General features: G+C 37.6%; 2 protein-coding genes across 5 annotated transcripts; both read left to right on the top strand.

Moving 5' to 3' along the window:
- The first annotated feature begins 206 nt into the window (after positions 1–206).
- setdb2 (SET domain bifurcated histone lysine methyltransferase 2) lies at positions 207–13,970 on the top strand. Of its 4 annotated transcripts, none has more exons than XM_041259610.1 (15): positions 207–477; positions 1,482–1,596; positions 2,172–2,241; positions 2,686–2,811; positions 3,089–3,151; positions 4,524–4,626; positions 4,866–5,447; positions 6,314–6,433; positions 6,636–6,805; positions 7,136–7,367; positions 9,165–9,279; positions 9,834–9,966; positions 10,148–10,416; positions 11,172–11,255; positions 13,588–13,672. In XM_041259610.1, exons 1-14 carry the CDS (start codon positions 440–442, stop codon positions 11,208–11,210), a joined length of 2,175 nt encoding a protein of 724 aa, XP_041115544.1. In that variant the 5' UTR covers positions 207–439; the 3' UTR covers positions 11,211–11,255; positions 13,588–13,672. The 4 variants fall into 4 exon arrangements, with proteins under 4 accessions (XP_041115544.1, XP_041115545.1, XP_041115543.1 ...); XM_041259609.1 differs by having other exon boundaries at positions 208–477; positions 10,151–10,416; positions 11,167–11,255; positions 13,588–13,970; XM_041259608.1 differs by having other exon boundaries at positions 208–477; positions 11,167–11,255; positions 13,588–13,970.
- A 3,722-nt stretch (positions 13,971–17,692) lies between these two features.
- Positions 17,693–21,361, top strand: creg1 (cellular repressor of E1A-stimulated genes 1). Its single transcript, XM_041259606.1, has 4 exons — positions 17,693–18,050; positions 19,186–19,305; positions 20,693–20,905; positions 21,113–21,361. The coding sequence occupies exons 1-3, from the start codon at positions 17,784–17,786 to the stop codon at positions 20,900–20,902; spliced, it is 597 nt and encodes a 198-aa protein (XP_041115540.1). The 5' UTR covers positions 17,693–17,783; the 3' UTR covers positions 20,903–20,905; positions 21,113–21,361.
- Positions 21,362–24,338: the final 2,977 nt, after the last annotated feature.

Here is a 24,338-nt window from a genome sequence, read left to right as displayed (position 1 = left end):
TATATATATATACATATATATCTATAATAATGATATAATTATTAATTCGGAAAATGTCATATAAACTGTTCTGCTGTGGAGTAGGCGTGGTTTAAAAAGTCGTACTCGTTCTGTTTTGGTGATGCCAGTCACCCTCCGATGGCGCACCCGCAACGAACTTAGAGCAAAGAAAGCAAACCTGCAAATACACACGGCACGGAACTCGTAAAACACCATAGACAACGAACGCTTTGGAAGGTGATGCTGAGGTATCGTAGATAATGCAGCATAGCATATCCATTGGCACTGCTGCATTTCCCACACACAAGACTGCTGTGATCGTAACATTGCATCTGGGTCCATTAGCCTGGTCTGAATCTGTCCTTTATTCAATGTGCACATTTGTTCCGCTTCCTGTTGTACTAGTGTCATCATACAGAGTTAGATATTTACTCCGGTGATGGGTGACTCATTACTTTTACAGGTGTTTCGGCCACTGTAAGTATACCTTCTCATAAGTATGCTATCGTGAAATGGACATCAATTTCGCATCCTAGACAGGTTTTTGCAAGTACTGCATCTTTTGAACAGCAGGCACGTTTGTACAAACCTTAAGAGACACATCTGCAAGCGGCTTCAGTGCATTGCTTTATCATTTGGGAAATCTTTAAAAATGAATACGTCATCTGTGCGCGACAATGTTGTTTTATTTTACTATTATTATTTTTCACAGAAAAAAACAAAACAAAACATACGTAAGTAAAACTAAGCATCCTGTTCCTGCAGACGCATTTCGTCAATTTATCATAATTTATGCTGCAATGTATTTATCACGCCAAAAAAACATTATTAGCTTGACTGTCCCGTTTGTTTGCGATTCCATTTCCCAAGATACAACAGTCTTTTTCTCACATGAAACCAGTTGCCACCAGCAGCTGCTCATGCAATGCAAAGCTAACAAAAAAAAAAAAACAGGACCCAAAAACGACTAAAAACCCCAAATGTAAGGAATTCCAGAGAGATTGCCCTTAGTGCTTTGGGTTTCAGTGCAGATTGTACCCAACGTCAGAATGCTATACCATAAATTCTGATCTATTTAAGGTGCTGTACATAATTACCTTAACATCCATACTGTATGTCAAGATTACAGAAAGAAAAACATTTTCATAAGAAGTCTCTTATAAAACACTTTGTTCGTTTAATCATATTACTAAGTACTGTACTATACCCAGTGATTGTATGTTTACATGTGTCTGCAGGGATGGAAATAGGACTCCTATGCATAGCAGCCTTGCCCATTACAGGTTTTACTACAAGTTCATTAGCCACAGTGTATGGGTAACAAGCTCAAGTGTGTCTTCTTAAACTCCTAGTAAAACCAGGACTGGATGAAACTGCTGTGCACTCGGAGCCTTATTTCCATCCCTGGTCTAGGAGATGCTGCAGCATACACAATGACAATTTTGTAATTGTGTATAATTAGATCTGTTCTCCTTTCCTAGTGTATCAATGAAGATGTCTTTAAAGCATACATCACCCCAAAAAACAGAGGAACGGAAAGGCTGTGGGGAGATTGTACACTCAAAATATCAGCTATCTCCCCCTCCTGAACTTACAGTAAGCCTGGGGTTTGCAGCTTGATATCAAATATTTTTTTTATGCTAGCTTCACACTATAAATTATCAGTAACCCACAAGAACGTCCCATTATGAATGAAATGCTTTTCAGCCAGTAAGATGTGTTCACCAAGGAAGTAAAGCAGACTTCCTGGAAGGCAAGGCAAGCAAACTGATAACTTTAAGCTAGCGTGCTACCATGTGTCATGTTTTAAAATGAAAGTTTGCCATAGCATTGTTTCTTTTAAAACTACATATTTATTTGATACCTGTATTGTCAATTAAATTGCACAACAGTTAACATTTATGACATAGTTTTGTTGACTATTTAAGCAAGACAGCTCAGTATGATTTCCCTAGGAGTTTTCTTTTTTTTGGGTTCCCCGGTTTATGTATTGAAAATTGCACAGGAAGAAACTGATTGACAGAATAAGTTGTATACGTTGTGATTTTTAAAAAGTGTAAAATTAAGAACGACCCACAAGACTGCATACAGGTACTTGGGGCAGCATTACAATGGTAGGTAGTTCTGGCCTTAATATTAGTAATATTTGAGCTTTTCCTAATCTCAAATAGGTAAAGGGCGATTCTTTGACAGTGTCTTCACAAGATCAGGCTTTTGAATGCACAGAGAAAACTGAAGTTGGTAAGACATGTCTCATTTGTAATTAATAATGCAAAGAAAATATTTTGTAGAGCAGTTTTCAGGCACATGTCGAAAAAAATACCTCTTGCTAGGTAAATACAAACTACACAAGTCTATGAAAAAAGTAGCAATTGCTGGTTTCCTTTGTGTTCCCAGCTGCTGGATAATTGGGCATAATAAAAACACATGACATATGCATAGAAAACAAACTATTTTTTATTTGTGTTAATCTATTAAAGAAAATATGTAAACACGTAACAAATGCAGAGTATTTGAAATACAAGAAACAAGATTTGATTTCGATGTGATGGTGATAGGAAATAAACAAATCTGATTTCAAATCACAGTCTGTCAGTCCCTTTGGCAGAGGGAAATGTGCCCTTAGATTAATTATCTGTTATGTGCACTGTAACTGGCTGTTTATTTGTTTTTCCAACATTTTAGATAAAGCAGTGCGATTTTGGAACAACCTAATTCACAATGCAAATGTGGACTTTGCATTTCAAAGGTTGTATGCTTTTTTAAACGCTCTCAATCAATGCATCAAGGATGGGTCTGCAACAGATCAAGGTAAGAACACGATATTACATGCGATACTGTTAAAGTGTGTTGCTGTGAAAACATTATAATGAAAACCAAGCTTATGGCCCTCCCATAGCCGTACTTACCCTGGGCCTAGGATTACGTTTTATAATAGCACTGCTGTCCTTATAGTGGCATTTAACAGATATGAAATGATATGTAATTTTAAAAGCTAGAAGGACAGTGGTGTTATAATTGGAAAGTAATCCTACTAATGGTTGTGTAGTGCCTTGTTTACATACTATCCCAACCTTTTATTTTGCAGAGTATGTGAAGGCCATGAACTTCATGCTTGAAGCTGACATTGTAACTGATTTAAATGGTGAAGGTAAGGACTGTACACAAAACACAATTAGAAATGGTAATGTTTGATAAACGCCTTGTTATTTATACAGTGGTTGCATTACAGCAACATTTCCTTGTTAGATTAACATCTCAAAGGACCTCTGTTGTTTCCCTGTTGATCTTTTTGTCCTGCTGTCTTTTTATTTTTGCTTTTACTTCGTGAGTGACACCAGTTATCCTGTCTCAACTAGCTTTCTGTTTTAATTTTACAACACCAGCAAGAAACATTTTTGTTGCATGAAAGAGCAGGTAAACTTAAGTAGTTTCTTGCTTTTTTCATACAATTTTATACCATTATATGGCTCAATGATATATATGGTAGGTTCCTTTTATAACTGGAACACAAGAAGTGAAGCCTCTGAAACAAATAGTCTGGAAAACATGAACATCGATTAGTTAATATTAAAACTTTAACCGTTTGCGGTCCTGTGTTGGACCAGGTCCGACATTACAAATTTCCCTTTCAAGTCCGATGTCGAACCCTGCCCGACATCATCAAAAAGACGTAAAGCACAGGTCTCTAGTCATTTTTTCTCCAGAAAAAGCAAAAAAAAGGGCGTTTCTCATAGCCCCATGCACTATAGAGATAACAAAGGAGGTAGCTGCTTCTGCATCCAGCGCTCAAAGAATATCACTGACATTTGCAGAGCTTTTTGAGATGTTATATAATAAAATAATAGTGATCAGGAGATGATTTATCAGTGTGCACATCTATAAAGAGATATGTGAAAAATACAGCGAACAAGGGGTGGGGCTTGGCTGTAGATACAGTACTGAGTGTCCTTTTGCAACTCAGTGCCTTTTAAACCTGTTTTTGTCTGAAAAAATACATTTTAAACAGCATGTGAAATAAACAGCATGTGTGAAAATAAATTGGACCTAACGAGCACTAAATAAATGGACGGCAAATAGTTAAAAGTCTAAATTGGGTCTACATTCATTGTCATGAAGCAATTTAGTTTGAAGGTGATCTTAAAAGTAAAGTCATGGAAAGGTGTATTGGAAAATAACAAAATATGATTGCATTTATGACCTAAAATTGTGTCTAATAAATGAAAGTAAACGAGATTAGGCAAGATTATTGTTACTCCAAATCATCCAGCTAAGCAATTGTTTTTAGTTTTTTTAGAAAATAAAAACACACCAAACCAGAAAATAAAAAGAAAATAAGAATTCTTCTGTTTCATTTAGAATTGTAATTGGTGTTTTTGCACTTTCAGAAAAACAACAATAATAAACACACTGATAACGATTTGGAGTAAAAGAAAACAGAAACAAAAAATCAATTCAACAGTATTGTATCCTTCCACTCTACTGCTTCCAGCTGATGTCTTATTTACTGTTTTGTGATCTAGAAAATGCTGTTATGAAAACGGAGGCTGACAAAGAGATCAGTGCAGAAAATGCAGAGCCTAATGAAACAGCAGAAGATCCTGTGTTAGAAGAGGGCCTTGTTGGGTGCGTATTAAAGGCTTTTCTCATTTAGAGATGGTTCATAAAGTTAAACATGTTATGGGTCAGACCAATGGTTTCAAACATGATCTGCTACTTTAACATTTGTTTAACAACCTTCTTGCGAAGATCACTAGGTAGCAATCCGGTGATTTTCATTATTGAGGAAGATCTGCTCTCTTTATGTGAACTAAAATGTATTCTGTATCTTGTAAGCATATTAATCTTGTCCTGTATTTGAACAGAATTAAGGAAAATGAGCCTTCCGGCACAGTCACAACTCCCTTGGAGGATCTTAAAGCTCCAAGTTTTCCGTCGGCTGTTTCTTTCCAACCCCATGCTTGTTGCCGGACATGCCTCCCAGTTAGGCCGGAGACGGCAGAGCAGTTCAGAGGTCAGAACCCCCTGAAAATCCCCCTGCTGTGCCACTTTCAGAGGGCACACGCCAAGGCCGACTGGAGGAGCTTCCAGAATGTGTCGCTGAACGTGTTCTACAAGGCCCCGTGCGGCAGGAGCCTGCGTGATTTTCAAGAGCTTTGTCAGTATGTGCTCGAAACGGAGTGTGACTTCCTGTCTCTGGAGTACTTCTCGTTCAACACGTACGTGCAAGTCTACCGGAGTGCTGCTTTAACGGAGCCCCTTGCTTTTGAGCAGGACCTGAGTAGAGGTGAGGAGCTGGTGGCTGTGGAGTTCCATAACGATGTGGATGAGACCAAGCCGGACACGTTCAAGTACAGGAAGGACAGGTGGCCCCACGGGTGTTTTATAAATGGCTCAGACAGCATGTTTGTGGACTGTTGCGATTGTACAGATGGATGCGTGGATGAGTAAGTAATCAGGAACTGAACAGTATTCCTAATAAGTGACTAATAATGATTGGAAGTGTCTAATAATGCTACTCTGACTTATCCAACTCTACTGATGTTGAAAAAGTATTAAAGTTGTGCACCAAGATTTGCATTTTAAAGTACATGCTTGGTGGGACTTATGTTATACAGTGTATGTGTCTCTCTCTCTCTCTCTCTCTGCTAATGTGTTACAAGTTTGTCATAGGTGTGAAATTTCAGATGATATTTACGTTAAAGAGTAAGTAGCAGGGTTTTGAAAAATATTATATTATACATCCTCCCATATTGCTACAACTGTTTAAATAACATACCTGTATTTTTTCTTTTCATTTCCTGTGTCCGCTCTAGTGCCCTAGGGTTTGAGATCTGTCCTCGAAATCACTGGAGGAAGAGTGATTTAAGGAAAATAAAAAAAAGCATAACAGCAAGTGCTCTGACTTTTCTGTTCTGTACCACATCATGGATCGTTATTGCTGTGTTACCTGTTCGACAATGTGGGCAATAACCCTTACACTGTCAGTGCACTAGAGCAGACATTTTGAAAACAGCTTTGAAACAGACTTTAAAGTTCTAAGTGTAAAAAGTTGTCAGGATGTTAACAATGAAACGAAAAATTACAGGTACATTATTTAAACAGTTGTAGCAACTCGTGAGGACGTGTAATCTTTCGATGTCCATCTTTTTAATTATATGATGACATCAAGTCAGAAGACAGTTTTCCTGCATTTAGCGCAGAATGTGGAACATGACAGTAACCCTTTCTATAATTTCTATGCATTTAGACAGTATACCCATCAGTAATTTGTTACAAAATAATCATTAAGATGATGCTGTTTGACATATAGGACAAAATGTGCTTGCCTGAAACTAACTGCGAAAGCCTGTGCCTTGAAGCGCAACAAGAAAAAACGAAGTGGCCCACCACCATATAAATACAAACGGCTAATGAAGCCAGTGCCTTCTGGGTAAGTTAGGGTATAAGGTTGTTTGATTTGCATGTATTGTCTGTGATTTAGAAACTGCAGAACTTGGCTCAAACCACTGTGTAGTACAAAAAAGACCACTTGGGTGTCTATTTATATGGGTTAACTATACACTGCTGTGAACAAAATATGCTTGTTGCTGGAATTGTAAAGGAAGGTTTTTTTTGTGTGTGTGTGTTGACAGGATTTACGAGTGCAGCGCGTGGTGCAGATGCGACTTAAAATTGTGCCAAAATCGAGTGGTACAGCATGGCCTTCGAGTCCGACTCCAGGTGTTTAAAACGGAGGAGACCGGCTGGGGAGTTCGCTGTCTGGATGACATTGATGAAGGGACATTTATATGCACATATGCAGGTAATGCTGTTCTCTATATTGTCTTCTGTTACTTCAACAAGCAATTGCATAATAGTGTTTTTGTGGCCCAATCTATTAGAAAAACATATAAAAAATGTGAATTATCTTATACAAGATGTTCATTCAAGGAGCAAAAGCATAAACATATGAAACCTGAAGGCCAGGTACACACTGTCACAGGGCATTCCAGGCCAGATCAACAAATCAATGACCACATGGTGAACAAAGGAAACTGGTGTCTGTGCTTTATGACTTTAAGTTGTCATGAGGTTTTTGATTTTAGATAAGAAACTGAAAATTGAACTAATTGGGCTTTTTTTTTCAATACAGGTAAAATTTTAATAGAGGGTACGGAAGATGGATTCAAAACTAATGGCACAGAGCTGGAGGCTGGCCATGGGGATGCAGATCCAGCAGGACAGGCAATAAAGAGAAAACGAGAAGCAGCATCTTCAGATGACGACATCGAGGTGATTGAAGAGCCGCAAGAGGCACGGGAATGCAGTCTGCCTGAGGATCTCGCAGCTCCCCAGCAATCCACTGACAGCAGCAAGGACTCTGAGTGAGTTTCGTACACCATCTGAGCAATAATTTGCATGTTGTGTTAGATTTTGTGAAGTATGTAGCAGAAAAAAAAATAACAAACCACAATACATTTGTATAGCATGTCACACATACGACTGCCACACTCATCCCATTTAAATACTTTAACAGTATACACGCTACAAAAGCAGCAATTTTAAAGTTACATTAAAACCCACTAAGATAAGAAAGCCATTTATAAAAGTGCGTTTTTAGTGTTGACTTTGTAAAACTGTAACGGTCCCAGCTTCCCTGATAAACGAAGGCAAAGCATTCCATAATTTAGGAGCTCTACAAGAAAAAGCCCTATCTCCCATGTCGCTGTTGTTGACCCTAGGAATAACCAGCAGCCTTGCATCCTGTGTTCTCAGAGTGCGGTTTGGAAGATACGGGGTCAGTTACTAGGTACTAATCCATTCAGGGCCTTGTAAGTTAAAAGCAAAATCTATCATAAAATTTAGGTGCAATAAATCTTTCCTATAATATTTCTTTTCCAAAAGCAATCCCAGTTATTTATAAATCCTAGCCTTTCTTGCACACAGCAACCAGCTAGCCAAGTATTTAAGGCACTAATTCTACTAAATACTTTATCCCCACTACCAACAGGTAGTAGACCTGAGAGAATAATTCTGCATCCAAACTTTTTCAGATGTCTTGATAATGATTTAAAATCTCAGATTTTTCAGAATCTCAGATTTTCCGTTCCTCATGTCATTTGTACAGGCATGTACAATGATCACAGACTCTTTTTTGTGATTTAATCATCTGTGCACTCTTGATTCAATATCCTTTACTTTTGCTCCAAGGAGACAGGTAACAACCCTATTTACGGGATCACTGTGGCTAAAATCACTGCCGACACAGAGTATAATTGAATATACCTACTAACAACACCTCACCCCTGTTTTGATCCAGCACTAGGTCGTCATTGTTCAGTGCTGGTATCTATTGGCTAGATCAATCTCCTCTAGATGTTGACTGTTCGGTGTCGTCCTCCTCTTCATACTTTTTCTAACAGTTACCTAGTCGCCACTCACTTCCTCCCTTTCATCTATATTTACCTTCTCGGGTCCCTCTACACATACAGTTCCATTGTCATGCTGTGGCATTGAGGCGTTACATGGAGCAGGTGCATTTATAAAGTTAAAATCAGAGTTGTTTTCAGTTTCACCTTGAGTAGCCAAAACAAGACAATAAATACATAAGATTTATAATAATTTAACAAGGAAGAGAGCAGATGAAAAAATGGTGAGAACTGAGTAAAAACGTAAGGTAAAATTATAGCATAGGATACTAGTGACTTACTCCTGTTCTGGACTCAACACAGTTCTGCTCAACCAGCAGCAGCTCTAACAGGTTAGTAGGACTGGTGGAGGTCTTAGAAAGCATATATTTTACATTATTTATATATAGTATGTAAGTGTGACATAAAGACAGACATCCTCAGAGTAATAAAGTACAGATCATCAGATGGGGCATCTTTCAGTCAATACATAGACATATAAACAATGATGACATGACCTAAAAAAGAATGAAGCACACCATAATCAAAATACTTTTGCTGCTTCCTCTGTTTCCTTTACAGTTTAACAGGTATGTGTTCGCAAAATTCCTTACAGTATCTATACAAAAGAGAAAGGAGGGCGATAGCAGTTCACTCATTTTAAACCTGTTTACTGAAAACATTTAAAAAAGAAAATAAATTAATTTTAGCATGAACTGTAGTCTTCAAAAGTATGCTAAACTAATCCCAAAATGTTGTTTTTAATTCTCGCAGAAAAGATGCTATGGGGATAGATTGTGGAAATATGTCGCCATGCCTCTCTGTGATAAAGAGACCCCTGAGCAGGACGGCAATGCTCCAGGCCAGGCTGGAAAAGCTGAGAGAGGAGGTGAGGTTAGGGTTAGGGTTCATGAGTAGCTTTAGCAATGTCCACATACACTACCCTGCAACATGAACTGGGTACTAAAATAAATGTTTTTAGACAATGAAGGCTTTTTCAGTGTCTTTATGTATTCTTCATACATGAAATTGATGGACTTAAAGAAACAGTAAAAGTAACACATTTCTACAGTATGTACTATATCTTAGTATGCTATACATATTTCTATTGAATGTTTTATATATGTAGAGAAAAATGTTATGCTCCTGAGTAAATGTTGAGGAATGAATTGCCTGGTTGATTTAAGACCCGTGATGTGTGATTAAAATGTTAAAAAGATTTGGCAATATGTTTAAAATATAATGCTGGATATTAACAACACAGGACATAGCAATGGTGACATAACACTTTTCCTGTAAACTTTGCAGTGTGTTCTGTAACACTTCAACCGTGTCTTACTAGGTCCGAAAACATTTTGGGAGAATCAGTAACTAGGTAGTTAATTTAAAGGTCACCTTTATGAAGAAATTCAGAGTTCTCTTTTTGAAATATCTGAATTCTAGGGTGCAATCAAATGCCATCCCAGCAGCTCTGAGGACGAAGAAGATGAAAAAGTGCATTTCTCTCCCAGAACCAAAGTTCATAAAAAAAATGGTCCATTGAAATCAAATTCACCCAAGACCAGAACTAGATCAGGTTAGTAACTTTTTTACTTGTATTTTGTCTTGTATTGCTATGTTTAATATCTACGAAATAAGAGACTCCTAAGAGAAGTGTGAAAACGAGCTTGACAAAGACCAGTTTTGCCACTCCGCAATACATTTTTCCACTCAAGTAAAATGTCGTTTGATGAGATGCTTGGCTGCTTGGTGTTTAGCAGGTCTTGTAGCAAAGGCTGTTGCTGTCCCAGATGTCATCCAGCAAGTTGTGGAATCGGCTGCCATTGGACAAAATGTAACGAACCACTCTGACCATGAAAGAAAAGAAGATTTAAAATTGACTCGGGTGTGGTCCCTCACTGAAGAGAGAAGCGAAGCTAAATTAGAAGAAAGTGCATCAGGCCACCAGAAGTCAATAGATCATGACCCAGAGTATCATTATTACTTAGATGCAACGGAGGAGGGAAATGTAGCCCGGTTTCTTAATGTAAGTATTTACCACCGCTTGCATTATATCAGGTATAGCACAACCCACGGTGTTAGGTGTTGCACTTATATACTTCATATGTGGCATCTGGGGTGATCTACACTGGTAGCGATGGCTACTTTAAGGATGATTATGCATCTATCCACAATGCCAGAGTTTTACTTGAACGATTTGAGGAGCACGGCAGAGACTTCAGGCATCTTTCACGGCCACCAAAATCCCTAGACCGCAGTCCAATTGAGCATGTTTGCGGCTTGTATGGCACGTTCGTCATCACATTGTTCTGCCTACCTCTCTGCACCAGTATTTGTGTGAAATATGATGGAAGGGATTACAATACCTTACAACACCTTCTGGCAATTTTGGAGTGCCATGTAGAATAAGACTCGGATCAGGTCAAACGGTGGCGAAACCTGATATGTACAGGTCCTGGCAGTGTAATTATATAAACAGGGTGGTGGAAAACTGGAACTGCACTCTCTCAAAATATATCTGGATCCTGTGGGATATGTAAAATAGCAGGTTCTAACGAGAAGCAGGTTTCAGGGAGTGGGGCTTGTCTCCCTATTGCTAAAACTACCTTTGGTTAGGGAACATAAAACAGACTGGTCTGTTAAAACAGAATGACGAAAGATTGCAGTAAACAGAAACTAACATTCTAGTGTAAAGTGTAACATCATTCTGGGGTTTTATTGTTGATGTGTGCTGTGAGTTAACTCTTTACTCTCTTTGCTTTTTTTTTTTTTCCAGCACAGCTGTTATCCAAATCTCTTTGTGCAGAATGTATTTGTTGACTCGCACAACAGGAATTTTCCCTTAGTGACGTTCTTCACAAACAGGTGAGAAAATAAACTGTGAAAAAATTGGTGCTGGGAATAATGAAAAACTTTGTGAAACTTTCAGAGGTAATAACGATCCAATAGTTCTACTGCTGAGGCGTAGGCAATGGTCTTAATAGAAGGGTGATTGGTGGGTTTATGAATAAGGTAGAGCACAAGCTGTCAGCTCTTGGATATTCAGTGGTAGTATTTATTCACGGTGCCATAACTACGGACTGCCTAGTGACACAGAATGCAACTAGTATATATTGCTCTGATTAGTTTGTTTACCGTATAAACTTTCACAAAATGCATCCTTCTATTATGGTCGTGTAATTGACAACATTATGGAACTGAAAACCTTGTCTCTACTGAGAGCTCTAATTTTGTTGGGGGTTGTAATTTATTACTTACATCATTGGACAATTATGTAATAGGGATTATCATATGTTGAATATTAGACCTATTGCTGGGTGGAGGTATAGTGACATAAAGCAGTAATTAAGTGGATGTGGGCTCTTAATTTGTGCCTACAAAAGATAGACAGATACAAAAATAGGTGTGGCATCTCACTTAGCAGTACGTTTTTTTTAACAGCAGTGAAAGGTGAACGCTGGACTTCGCATTACGTTTGCTGTACCAAATACAGTCCTTAAATCTCAAACATGCAATGGCTAAGTCCAAATGCATTGAAAACACCACTTAAAGTTAACAAGCTAACAGGGAGCTACCAAAATCATTCCAGTAAACCCTGTGTAATATGTAGTAGGTCTCACATTTTCCTGTGTAAAAAATACGTGCGCTGTGGTAAAGGCTGTATTTGATTCACAGTTGTCACGATTTTCGTGAAATGTAGCCATTGTGGTGTAATGTGTAGTTCCCAGTGAAAATTCCCATTTCTGAAAGAATAGTGTAAATATGCATGTTTTTTTATCACTTAACAGTAAATACAGCAAACGTTTGCCTTGTTGACGTACTACCTGTTACACTGCGTTTAGGAAACTGGCAGTTGGTTCGTTTTGCTTCCGGAAAATGATTGAACACACCGCATAGAGCAGCACGATTTCTTTAAAATCTCTTAAACGAAAAAGACAGCAGCTGCATCAAAGATTGGAAATATTTCTTTTAAAGAACGCTCTGTCCAGTAAAAGGAGGGGGCATTTCACTTATCAATTGTTGTTTTTACATTTATTTAGGTTTATATTTTGTTTGATAATTCACTGATGGTGAAAATATAATTTCTTTAAAAGACGGACATAAAAAAAGAATATTCTACCATTTTGCATGCACTGTTTTTCAGCTAAGCATTTAAATACATTTGTTGTATTATTACTCTAGAGTATATGATCAGTTTTTAATGAGGCAGTGCAATTTTTTGTGAATTAGTAAAAATTATGTTTGTGAAATATATACCCATTTTTAGATCATGAAATGCAGTGAAATAAGCAATTTACACTGGAACAAATACAGCCCTAATTATGGTAAATATATTTTTTAAATGACATAAAGCTTTTCATGGGAAAAAAAAAAATGTATTTCATTGTTGCACTTCATGCTCATCCTCGCATTCCACTTCAAGAGAACACAAAAAGCAATGCAGTGATGCTGAGGCATAGGAAAAGCGTCAATCCGTTACAGTGCTGAAAGGGCATGCCAGGCACAAAGCCTCTGCAAATTTAAGTTCTGTTGATCCATGCAATCTTATATGACCTCTTAAAGAGACACACAGCAGAGAAATATCTTCAAGATGCGATCTGTAAAGTTTAACAGATTCCAAAGAAATATCTATAACAAAACAAATACACATTTACCATAACGTAAGTGTTTTATAATAGAAAACACAAGATCTTGGAATTGATGGTAGTGCACATTAGGTAAGATTTACTGAAATTATACTTCTAAAGAGTCTGGACTGTTTACTGTTGACTAAGTTTTTTAATAAGAGTATTGCGTCTGAGCCACCACTGCTGTACATCCCAAATTTAGCCAAATTGCATTAGCAGTTACTGAGGTTCATGTACCTATTCCTTAAGAGATCTTTGGTTTAATCCACTTGTCCTTGAGGGAAGTTTAAAGTGTAGCACTATGGTCCGGACAGTGTCTCTCCAAAGAGGTCAGTCCTGTCTCACTTGAATTTCATAGCCAGTCCCTTACTTGAGAGGAAGCGGATTCATTGTGTTGAGTTTATAGAAAATAGGCAGCCATTTCATAACACAATAAAATAGATGCTGGGCCACCATGGGCAGTGATTACCGCACTTATTCCATCAGATAGGTGGAAGAGAAGGTGCAGTACAGCCTGCTCTGCAATAGGTAATTGTGTGTGTTTTAACATATTTGTTTTGTACTTGTAGGCATGTAAAGTCAGGTACAGAGCTAACCTGGAATTATAAGTACAAGGCTGGAAGCACACCTGAGAAGGAAATTGAATGCCAATGTGAAAAAGAGACATGCAAGACCAAACTGCTTTGATATAAACCACATTTACTTTTGACATTTGTTTTTTGACAGTACACTTGTCTTAAGCGTAAGAAAATAACTGAAGTGATGCCAACCGAAGAACCTGAACCTAATGCAATAAGAGTTGTTGAATATTTGGTGTTCCTTATTTATTGTGTGTTCAAGGTACTGTATTTGTCTTACCAGATTCAGTACTACTGTACTTAAGTTATTGAAGTCTTTTTTTTTCCATCTTGATTAAAAGACATTGGGGGCTCCCGAGTGTTGCATCCAGTAAAGATGCTCTGCGTGAGTGCAGGATGCGCCCTATAGCCTGGATGTCACCGGTTCGAGTCTGGGCTATTCCACAGCCAACCGCGGATGGGAGTTCCCAGGAGGCGGCGCTCAATTGGCTGAGCTTCGCCGGGGGAGTCTAGGTCGGTCAAGGTGTCCTCGGCTCCCCGCACACCAGCGACCCCTGTAGTCTGGTGCGGACTTGCCTGTTAGCTGCCCGGGAGCTGCGTTTTCCTCCGATACTATAGCTCCTGGGTGGCTGCATGGTGAATCCGCAGTGTGTAAGGAAGCGGTTGGCTGACGGCACACGCTTCGGAGGACAGCGTGTGTTCGTCTTCACCGTTCCCGAGTCAGCACAGGGGTGGTAGCAGTGAGCTGAGCCCAAATAATAGTTGGCCATTTCAGATTGGGAGAAAATAAAAATAACTGGCAAATAACATTTATAGAAAAAGAAAAAGACATAAACACTTAAATTGTAAGGGGGCAAACAATTATAAAGCTTATTAATATGATTTGTTTTTCATAACTTCAGATTAAAAATGTCGCTGCCATGGCATGGTGTTTCACGAATTGTCATAAGCTTGAAGAAAAGAATTTTGATTGCTGAGGCCATCAAAAGTTTATCCCCTTTGTATGGGTTGCAATTACAGTTTTGGAAACAATGCTGTCAAATCCCAATTGCTACAAATAAGTATAATATTACAAGCTATGTTATAGTAATGATATGCTTTATACGTTTATAAGTAGAGTTCATGACAGGGGAGACTATGGAACAAAATATAGTAAGGAATCCTTTTTATCAGGAGTATAACATTTAATATAATTGTAGGACCCTGTACCACATTAAGATGTGGAAGAAAATGATGTTAAAGAAGTCTTGATTAACAGCGTCAGAGACTTTTCTTTGTCCGTTTACCCCAATATGTCATTGATTACAGTGTCTGTACTCTGGCATTTGGCATGTTTATTAAAGTCTGCAGCATATTCTACTGCCGACTGTCTCTGAGCAATCAAGAAGAAAGAAAGAATTTCTGTTATGAGGGCTGTAAAAAAATGATCTCTGTGGTGGTTCAGGGGTAATTTTCTTCCCCCTTGAAACAGCGAGTTTGTTAAAAGTTGGATAACCTCTGGCTAACTCACTTTTTTATAGGATGGAAGATAAAAACAAAATAATAGATGATGATGAAGAATACATCAATACTTGATATATATATATATATATATATATATATATATATATATATATACTATATATTATATATATATATATATATATATATATATATATATATATATATATATATATATATATATATATATATATATATATATATATATCGATCTATATCCCAATATTCATATATGAAGGTATATTCTGCCTTAATTACCTAAATTTTACCGGTCGTTTAACTGGTTTTAAATATGGAAGAAGATATATATTTTTCTGAACACAGACTTTCAGCATTTGGATCAGCATAGCTGTCGAGCAGCCAGTACTGGATGTGGTTGTAGAGTAGTTGCCCCTATTTGCTAAATCAAATGTATAGGTATGTTGCATATTTGAGTGTGTTTTTATGTATTGTATTTGTAACGCCATAAGTGCCACTGTATTGTTTTTTTTGTTTTTTTAACTAATGTCTCATCTGCTGGGTATTTCATGTATTAAATGTCTGTGCTATTGTACATTTTATAAAGGGGTGTAAATAATAGGTACCCTTAATGTTTTGTTTTAGAGGATATTTAACTCTTTAGTTGTTGTGACCTGATAACAGTTCTAGGGAAGGCCCCCACGTTCCACCTGGTCAACAATCCTCACTTGTATAACACTGGATTATCTTTTTTCATCAAGGACCATGTGGCTGTTATAGATAAATCAGTGGGGCCCTTTTTCTTTTCAATTGGTGGGACAGATCAACATACAAGCAGCTGTTCTATTTGTTGTTCTATATGTCTATATGTTATGTGTAACTTTCTTTTTATATATAAACCTTTTGGTTTGGTTTTACGATTTCTGGCTCAGTAGTTTTTTGTGTCTCCTGAAAAGTAAGTTTTTCAGGAATATTAGCCTAAAATGAGACTTAAGCAACAAAACCTTTATTGCAGGGCATTGCTGTCTAGTAGAAAATGGATCAAAGAGGTCCTTTAACCTGACTGGGCAATGTGGGCTCGGGAAGGTTACAGTCCGAGCCGTAGGTGAAGACCCTAAAGGACAGACCAAGGTACTGCATCTACCCTGAGGTAGTGCCATGCAGTTGAGTTTCCTGATTGGTGGATGGAAGTTCAAAGGCTTCTAATGAGCATTTATATCAGGTCAGGCGGAAATGTATCACTGTAATAGAACACTCACTATTTGATGTTCTTGTAATGGATTTCTTGCAAGCGGCTGATGAGGTAATAATACTGACATTAGCTTAAGACCTGTACTTCTCTGTCGACTGTAGAGGTTGTTCTTTCATTGAATTCTTTCGTTGAACCGTAGGGTTTGTAGCTCGTGTCCAGCCCTAGCCTTTTCAATTCAATTCGCCGAGATGCCAAATTTATTAGGCTCTTCCTTTATGTATTGTTAGGTAGTGCCTCAAATATTAATGACACCAGTGCCGTAATCGGTTTTATTATTTATTATTATTTATTATTATTATTATTATTATTATTATTATTATATAATAATAAATAGCCAGTTGGATGCATTTCTTTCTTCCCCCAGGGTTTTCCACTGGGTTCCCTATTGTTTGCAGACTGGTCATGTAACCCTGATTTACAGGGTCAGATCGTATATATCCCAAATCCCGCTGTGACGTGTAAGAAAAAGTTGAGTTTCCATTGAAAGTAATGGCTCTCTAGGATAGGCGTTATGCAAGCTTTCAGTTTTTGTCCAAACTAGACCTGTGATATAATTAATTTAATGGCATTTGGCTGGTTTACCACTTGCATATTTGAAAAACCATGGTATATGGGATGCCATGTGTTAAAAAAAAGAAAAGTTAATACTTTGTTTTTTTTTTCCCAGATTTAATTTAAATCTTGTATTTTTTCCCCAGATTTAAAGATGTTGTGAATATATATATATATATATATATATATATTGTTTTGTAATGTGTTCATTCAGACATAATTTATAAATCTAGTTACAAGATTTAACATTTAGCTAAATATTTAATTTAATCTTAAATCTCTTTACAAGATTTAACATTTAGCTAAATATTTAATTTAATCTTAGATCTCTTTACAAGATTTAACATTTAGCTAAATATTTAATTTAATCTTAGATCTCTTTACAAGATTTAACATTTAGCTGAATATTTAACTGACCAACTAAATCTGGAGTTTGTATGCAAATGAGCTCCGCCCGCTTTGTGCTTTCACGCAATTTGATCTCCCGAGTAGCATTACAAGAGTCAATAAAATCGCGCGAAAGGAGGCGGAGCACGTTTGCATAGATTTGAAATCCAATGGGATTATACTGTGTGAAATGGACTGTTTCTCTCCATTTTTAGTTATTTATTATTTATTTAGTTTTTTTATAAAAAAATGACAGTGTATATATAAATAGTTGTATATTCTCATTGAAAATATATAGTTAAAATTTATATAATGTTTCTAAAACAAATACACCAGTTTAAAGTGTTACCCCCCCCCCCCCCCCCCCCCCCCCCCCCCCCCCCCTCCTACCATGTCTACAACTGCAAGGCTTTTCACTGTCATGTGACTGAGTGGTCACATGACCTCCTTACACTCACGCTGCACAGTGAGGACTGTGCTGAGTCCGAGGTATACTACTAGCAGGCAAAGTAGTTGCACTACGAGAACAAGCACAGCAATGGCTCTCAGTAGAATCGGAGTGATTTTCTTTCTTTTACCGTGCGCTTTTGACTGCATTCCTCCTCACGACGAAGCAGCCGAAGTGGCCAGGTTTGTAGCACATAAGTGCGACTGGGCTTCAATATCGACGATCTCTACCCACGACCCAGTGAAAGGGCAGCCTTTTGCCAATGTGTTTTCTGTAAGCGACGGACCGAAGGCGAAAGGTACCGGAGTGCCATACATGTACCTGACAGCTATGGAGATCTCTGTGCAAGATCTACAGGTAATTAAAAACAGCTTTTATTGGAGCATTAGACTAGTCTGCGGGTGTTATGTGATCGTGAATGTGATTTCAAACCTTTAATTAATAGTGCGTTTTTATGTGTGTCCCCCCCGGCCCCCCCCCCCCCCCCCCCCCCCCCCCCTTAAATTGACCTAAGCATTTACAATGTCAAAAAATACGCTAATCGAATGTAAACAAGTCTCTAAGCATACAATTTTAGCCTTTGATAGTCTCTATACCGTCTACAGTACTGTGTGATTTGGATAACTAAGTTTGTGTATGTTTCAAATTGCTAGTAATGACAGTGTATTGCCAGCCGTGTCTGTATGCGTTTGTTTTCTTAAACTTTTATAACCTGTTATCTATCAGTCACCAGAAAGGAAAGTCTACTGACACGTTCTCCTGACAAGTTCAGATAAGGGAACTGTGCAGATGTCTCTAATGAGTCAGCTATATTTTTGTTTTTTTTTTAAATACAACGCCAATGATGAGTAAGCAAATTTACTAGGGGAAGAACACAGCATATCCATAACAGCATGCCTGTTTGACGTCAGTCTGTAACATCTTTGTGTCCAATGTTTGTATATATAATATCTCTCATTTATGCATTAGCCATTCCTGAAGTACAAGTGGCTGAGCTGTTCCAACCCACATACCATACTGCTGGCAGCTGACATCCGCTTGTTATGCAGTTTACAGTCATTCTTAGTATTTCTTACTGTCTTTCAGTTGTACTTGTCTGCATTACAAATGCGTAACTTTTAGCCAAGGTGTCTTTATAGAAGTCTGATCTGCCACTTTGGGTCCAGTTTCCCTTTGTCTTCCTGGCAAGAGACTGTTGTTCACTAAATGGTTCTTGATTGCTCCAGCCAAAGAACCAGAGCCTGAGACAAAGAACCTTAACATGTGCTCCTCAAAAAAAAAAAAAATGAACAAAAACTTTTAGACTGATTATCAAACATCATATTTGAAGGAACAGTGAAAAAAAAAAAAATCCTTAGAAATGTAATTTAAAGCAACTTTGTTTAATACCAAGTGTGCCAGAAAAATAACCCAATTTTCTTGTATTGTTGTACATGTTGTATCTATCAAACAAAGCCAACAGACACTGCCTAACACACGTGTTTCCTTTCAGGTGAACCCCACAGCCTCTCTTGCGATGTCACTGGCTCAGACGAAGTACTGCAAGAAGCACAGCTATGACCCGCAAAGCCCCCTCTGCGCTCACATCATCTTGTCAGGCTCAGTAATGAAGGTAAAGAAACAGAATGGTGCACCCTCGAAGCTCAAGACCTAACTGCAACAGGAACGATCTCGATCAGGGCTAGGCAACGTCCACAGTTCCAGTCCTGGTCTTTAGACCAACCATGTCCTTCATCCACAACTATTAAACACTCAATCCTGCTGAATTTGGAAATACTAAAAGAAACCTAAATTCAGTGACAAACGTTTCCACTAGAAGTCTTTTTCACCGTCTATGATCAGTGTTTCTAGTCTAAATACTTGTCATTCAATCATATCCTTATTTTTTTATTCTGTTTAACTAATTAAACACTGGAAAGGGTGCCAAAGCAGCTAATTGTTTAATTTTACCCAATAATATGACCTAATAAACCTGAAATGGAATGGCACTCCAGGACCGGAGCTGTCTTTCCCCGACGTAGATATTGTGGTAGTTTTTGTTGTCCAGTGTTGAGCTGTGTTAAACCCAGTGGTCTACTCTGTCTAGAGGGTCCAGTTAATGGACATTAACCCTTTTAGATCGAGAATATTGTATTACATTGCCCCCTATTTCTAGATTCTCTGCTTTTAAAATGTTTCTTCCTAGCGTAATAATATACAGGGTGCCCCATAGATCGGGCATCATAAGAAATATCATATATGATGTTTGTAAGTGTTCGGTGGCTACCTCAGATCAACTTAAGAGTTTGTTTCTCACACACTCTTTGCTGCGTTGGGTCTGTCATACACAGAGTGCAAGAGAAAGTACACTCTCGACTCGATTGGAGGTAGCCACCAAACATTTATCAACATATTATAGGTCATTAAATTCAAATAAAAAACAGTCAAAAATCTAACATTAACATAATTCATCTGTTTGTATAGAAATTGTTGTAAACATTTGGAATTCACTGATGTTCTGGGTGCGAGATCTCCGCTCTTAGCAATACTAGAAGTGCAGTTGCTCCTGCTGGGTTCCAAAAGGGGTGTGGCTTGTAATGTTGATTAGGGTGATATCGCCTTAATTATAATTCGTCCCTTTGTTTAAAGACATTTGACAAGAAATGGAGAGACAGCCAATGTTAACAGTTACGCCTATGAATCCTGCTTATGGGACACCCTGTATAGCAGAAGTCATGTTTTACGTATTTAAAGCATGCTAGTGGAGTGTGCTTAAGATCAGCTCAAACGGGCTGGAGGAGCTGTGTAGAGCGAGGTCTGAAAAAAGCAGGCAAAAAAAAAAGTTATCATGAAATACAATATCCCATTGGCATCTTTTGAAGAAGTGCAGGAGTGAACCCTGGTATCATGGATACATTCCAGCCAGGGTCAATAAATTCACCCTACCCTGAATAACTCAAAAGCAGTTATTCCCCAGGTCTGTAAATGAGAGCAGTAATGGTGTTGCGCTCCTGTTGCAGGTGAACGACACAGAAGCCAGTTTTGCAAAGCAATCCCTGTTCAGTCGGCACCCTGAAATGGTAGACTGGCCTTCAGATCATGGGTGGTTCTTTGCCAAGATGAATATCACTCAAGTTTGGGTCCTGGATTACTTTGGAGGGATCAAAACTGTCACACCTGAGCAGTACTTCAGTGCTGAGCCTTTTAGCACCACAACTGACTTTGAATAAACTGTGAGTACAAGTACTGGAACATTGTCTCTTAAAACATTCTTAAGTTGTTTGTTTTTCGTTTTGGAACAATACATTAAATACTGGAGGTATCCATTTAAAAATGCATTGTGTGTGTGTGTGTGTGTGTGTGTGTGTGTGTGTGTGTGTGTGTGTGTGTAAACAAAAATATCCTGTTTAATAAACCAATTTTTCTTTCTTTTTTTTTAGTTCAAGATATGCTTTGAAAAGATGATTAAAGGGGGCAGAAGAACTAGGATCCATTATTCTGGATGAATGTGTGCCTTGTAATACAGTTATGCACCTTATATATTTTATTAATGTAGAAAATTATGCATGTTGTCTTTTGCACAACTAATCATCAGCCAGCTAACAAGTAAGTCTGTAAGCAGCATAGTCATTTGTACAAAATAAATTCAAACAGAAAAGCATGTTTCAGTGTATATATATATATTATATATATTATATATATATATTATATATCTATATATATATATAATATATATAGACATGCGTCGCAGTGATTATCATCGGTCAAGACTTTCAGAGTGTTGTGAGTTCTACTCAAGCATGATGAATGCTCAGAGGAATCAAACAACAGGGATTGTACAAACCTCCAAGAATATGCTCAATTCCAAGAAGGAGCAGTGGAAGTGTTGTTCCGAGTAGTTTCTTGCTGGCTTTATTTTGTGAAAATCTGACAATTTGCTTCTACTTTTGCACTTGCTTCAAAATACTGTTTGTTGCAGTTACATCATGTTACCAGTGAGTGGAGCCTATCCCCACATTTTTAACTCCAGTATTTCAGTACAGTGTGGTACCCTGTTTCATAATCTAGCCCAGTGGTTCACAAACTGGAGTGTGAAGAACTTTAGGAGCCCACAGGGGTTGCCCAGGGGATCCCCAAAAAATTCTATAAAAAAATCAAAATAAGAAAATTCAATATATGAAATAGGTAGGCACTGGCTACATTTATAAAGAGTGTCAAAGAGCCAGGGCGGTGCATTATCTTCCCATAATGCACTTTTTTGTTACGCACTTAATTTTATTTTTATGAAGTGTGTGATAAAAAGACCCAAAGAGGGTTTCTCGGCCATTGTCGGTTTTTGAGAAATAAAACAGATTTGCATTGGTATGGCACGCTTCAGGATGTAGTGAGACCGATACACTCAAGTGAACGGATTCATGTGCCACAACACCAATTTTAATAGCAGTAAGGCAATTGGGAGATTTTTTCAAAATGCATTTTTGTAAAAAAAAAAAAAAAAACAGCAAATGCTTTTTGTTTTATACTTAGTTGTATTACATTGCAATGGTAATGCTTTGCTTGTTTAAAATAAAATAAAGGCTTGATTTTGGCTATATTTGCATATGGTTTTGTTGAGCTGTCTCAAAGACACACTTATGAAAGTTTCCCATAGTAAAAGCATAGCAAAGTGTAATAAAAACCAGTAGCATGGTAAAGCATAGGTAAGTGTTGTAAAGCACAGAGAGGTATGGTAAAGCATATTAAAAAAAAAGGCTGCAAAGATTATGTGTAAATTTACCCTGGTAAGTGTTTTTTTGTTTTGTTTTGTGTGTGTGTTCCCCAAGTTTATTTTTAAACAGGGATACCATTTTATCATGGAAACTGATTGCCTTCACCACGGATGATAATAATAATTAATATGACGTGATAAGCCCTGGGAAAGACTGAGTAATAAGCATTTACCTCTGTGGTCTGTTTATTTCTGTGTCTCTGTTACACAGTATGTCATGACTAAAAGCCACAGGAAATATTCTTGTGTTGGTCTTCCATAACATTGTACTGCTAGCTGTTACTGGAACAGTTACTGGGTAGGAGGCATAATATATTACAATAAAAGAGATTTTCAAATGTTTAACTAGGCCAGAACCCAGAGCACACCGGTGTTTTCCACGATGTTAAATGGAGATTGTACAGTGCTTGACAAGATTAAAGTATAGGTCATTGTGTTAGTGTAGTGTTTCACACATGGCTCATTTCAGTGTTGATGGCATTGGCAACTGTATGGAAAATTTATTATTTAACAACATATATAACAAGTTATTTTTCACCCATTTATAGATTATTTAAAGAAATGTGAAAGTGTATAATACACGACCTCCAACAGAAACAGCACATCTCCCAACACTGTAATAAACAGACATTTGCTCAAAATCCCGGATGTTTTATTTGAGATCTTCATGAAGGTGCTTTGAGTACGAGTTCTGGATCTGCTCTTCAGTTGAAATTGCCTGCCATTGGTTTGATCAGTCAAAGTGTCTTTATATTACCAAGCACTATCATCAGCTAGTGTAAAGGAGTGTAGTGCCAGAAAAAAAGGCAACTTGATCCACAGCAGCTAATTACTAGATGGCGCTGTTTCTTTTTCTCTAAATACACTTTGGCAGATCTAGCCTGTGTTAGATATCTCTCTAGAATTGAAGATCAGCTCCTGAGCAATGGTCAAAACACCACAACACAGACACAGTAGTCTTTGATTTCATGCTTACAGTGACTGACTGCTATTAGTTAGACAGACTTATTTTAAGCTTTATTTTGTAAGTTAGAGAGGGTCCATTGATGAGGGGCTTTGATTTTAAAATATACATAAACAGCAGGTGGCACTCCACACCCATCTACTGAAAAACGAAATCATTTACAGGCAAGAAGTCCTAGCTGTGTTTTTACATGTTTTTACAGCACCAGACTGGCGGTTAATGCAATCATGGGACATTCTCCAGAGCTCTAAAATTCTCTAAAAACAGCTCTGACTAATCCTGGGGGGTTATGTTGCTCAAACCCTTAGTCTTTTTCAACAGCTGTTTTTCTTATGGTCGCTTACATCCCCATACACAGGGCTTACTATGAACTCCAGGGGCCTATTGCACCAAAGTGGTTTAAAAAAGCCAGGCTTAGTTTAAGTTATCTGGTTTCAGTTAACAGGATATAATTTAGCAGGCTAACTCTGTTGCAAGAACATAGACTGAGTTTAAATTAATCTAGATAACTCAAGCGTTGTCATGGTAATCTTTATTAACGGTCATCTGAAAAAACTGAGAAAATGAAAGGGTGACTTTTTTTTTTTTTTTTGCTTCCGAGCAACATATTTTAGTTTCAGCATATTCCGAGTACACCAGCACAAATCCCTGGGCTTTATTATATATATATATATATATATATATAGAGAGAGAGAGAGAGAGATATCGTGCTGTATTTTGATTAATGAAAAATTAAAAAAAATGTACTATATAGATGTTTTTGCCTTATTTATATGGACAATGTATATATGTTTTGTGCAACAGACTAAGTCTGACTTTCACAATTAAACTTGGAAATTATCAGGATAATTCTTTAAACCACTTTTCTGCAACAGGCTCCAGGTCGTTCGTATCATTAAAATGGGTTTACATTTGTTTAAAGGTAATTCTAAAG

Source organism: Polyodon spathula, chromosome 9, assembly GCF_017654505.1.
Source record: "Polyodon spathula isolate WHYD16114869_AA chromosome 9, ASM1765450v1, whole genome shotgun sequence".
NCBI classification, from domain to species: domain Eukaryota; kingdom Metazoa; phylum Chordata; class Actinopteri; order Acipenseriformes; family Polyodontidae; genus Polyodon; species Polyodon spathula.
The sequence above is the reverse complement of the archived record's forward strand: the minus strand, read 5'-3'. Positions and strand labels throughout refer to the sequence as shown.

Excerpts from the sequence above, each read along its gene's own strand:
- setdb2 (XM_041259608.1), top strand. The coding sequence starts at position 440 with ATGGGTGACTCATTACTTTTACAGGTGTTTCGGCCACT. Across the intron at positions 6,434-6,635 it reads ATGAAGCCAGTGCCTTCTGG|GATTTACGAGTGCAGCGCGT; the intron begins GTAAGTTAGGGT and ends GTGTGTTGACAG. Across the intron at positions 7,368-9,164 it reads GACAGCAGCAAGGACTCTGA|AAAAGATGCTATGGGGATAG; the intron begins GTGAGTTTCGTA and ends TAATTCTCGCAG.
- creg1 (XM_041259606.1), top strand. The coding sequence starts at position 17,784 with ATGGCTCTCAGTAGAATCGGAGTGATTTTCTTTCTTTTACCGTGCGCT. Across the intron at positions 18,051-19,185 it reads TCTCTGTGCAAGATCTACAG|GTGAACCCCACAGCCTCTCT; the intron begins GTAATTAAAAAC and ends GTTTCCTTTCAG. Across the intron at positions 19,306-20,692 it reads TGTCAGGCTCAGTAATGAAG|GTGAACGACACAGAAGCCAG; the intron begins GTAAAGAAACAG and ends CTCCTGTTGCAG.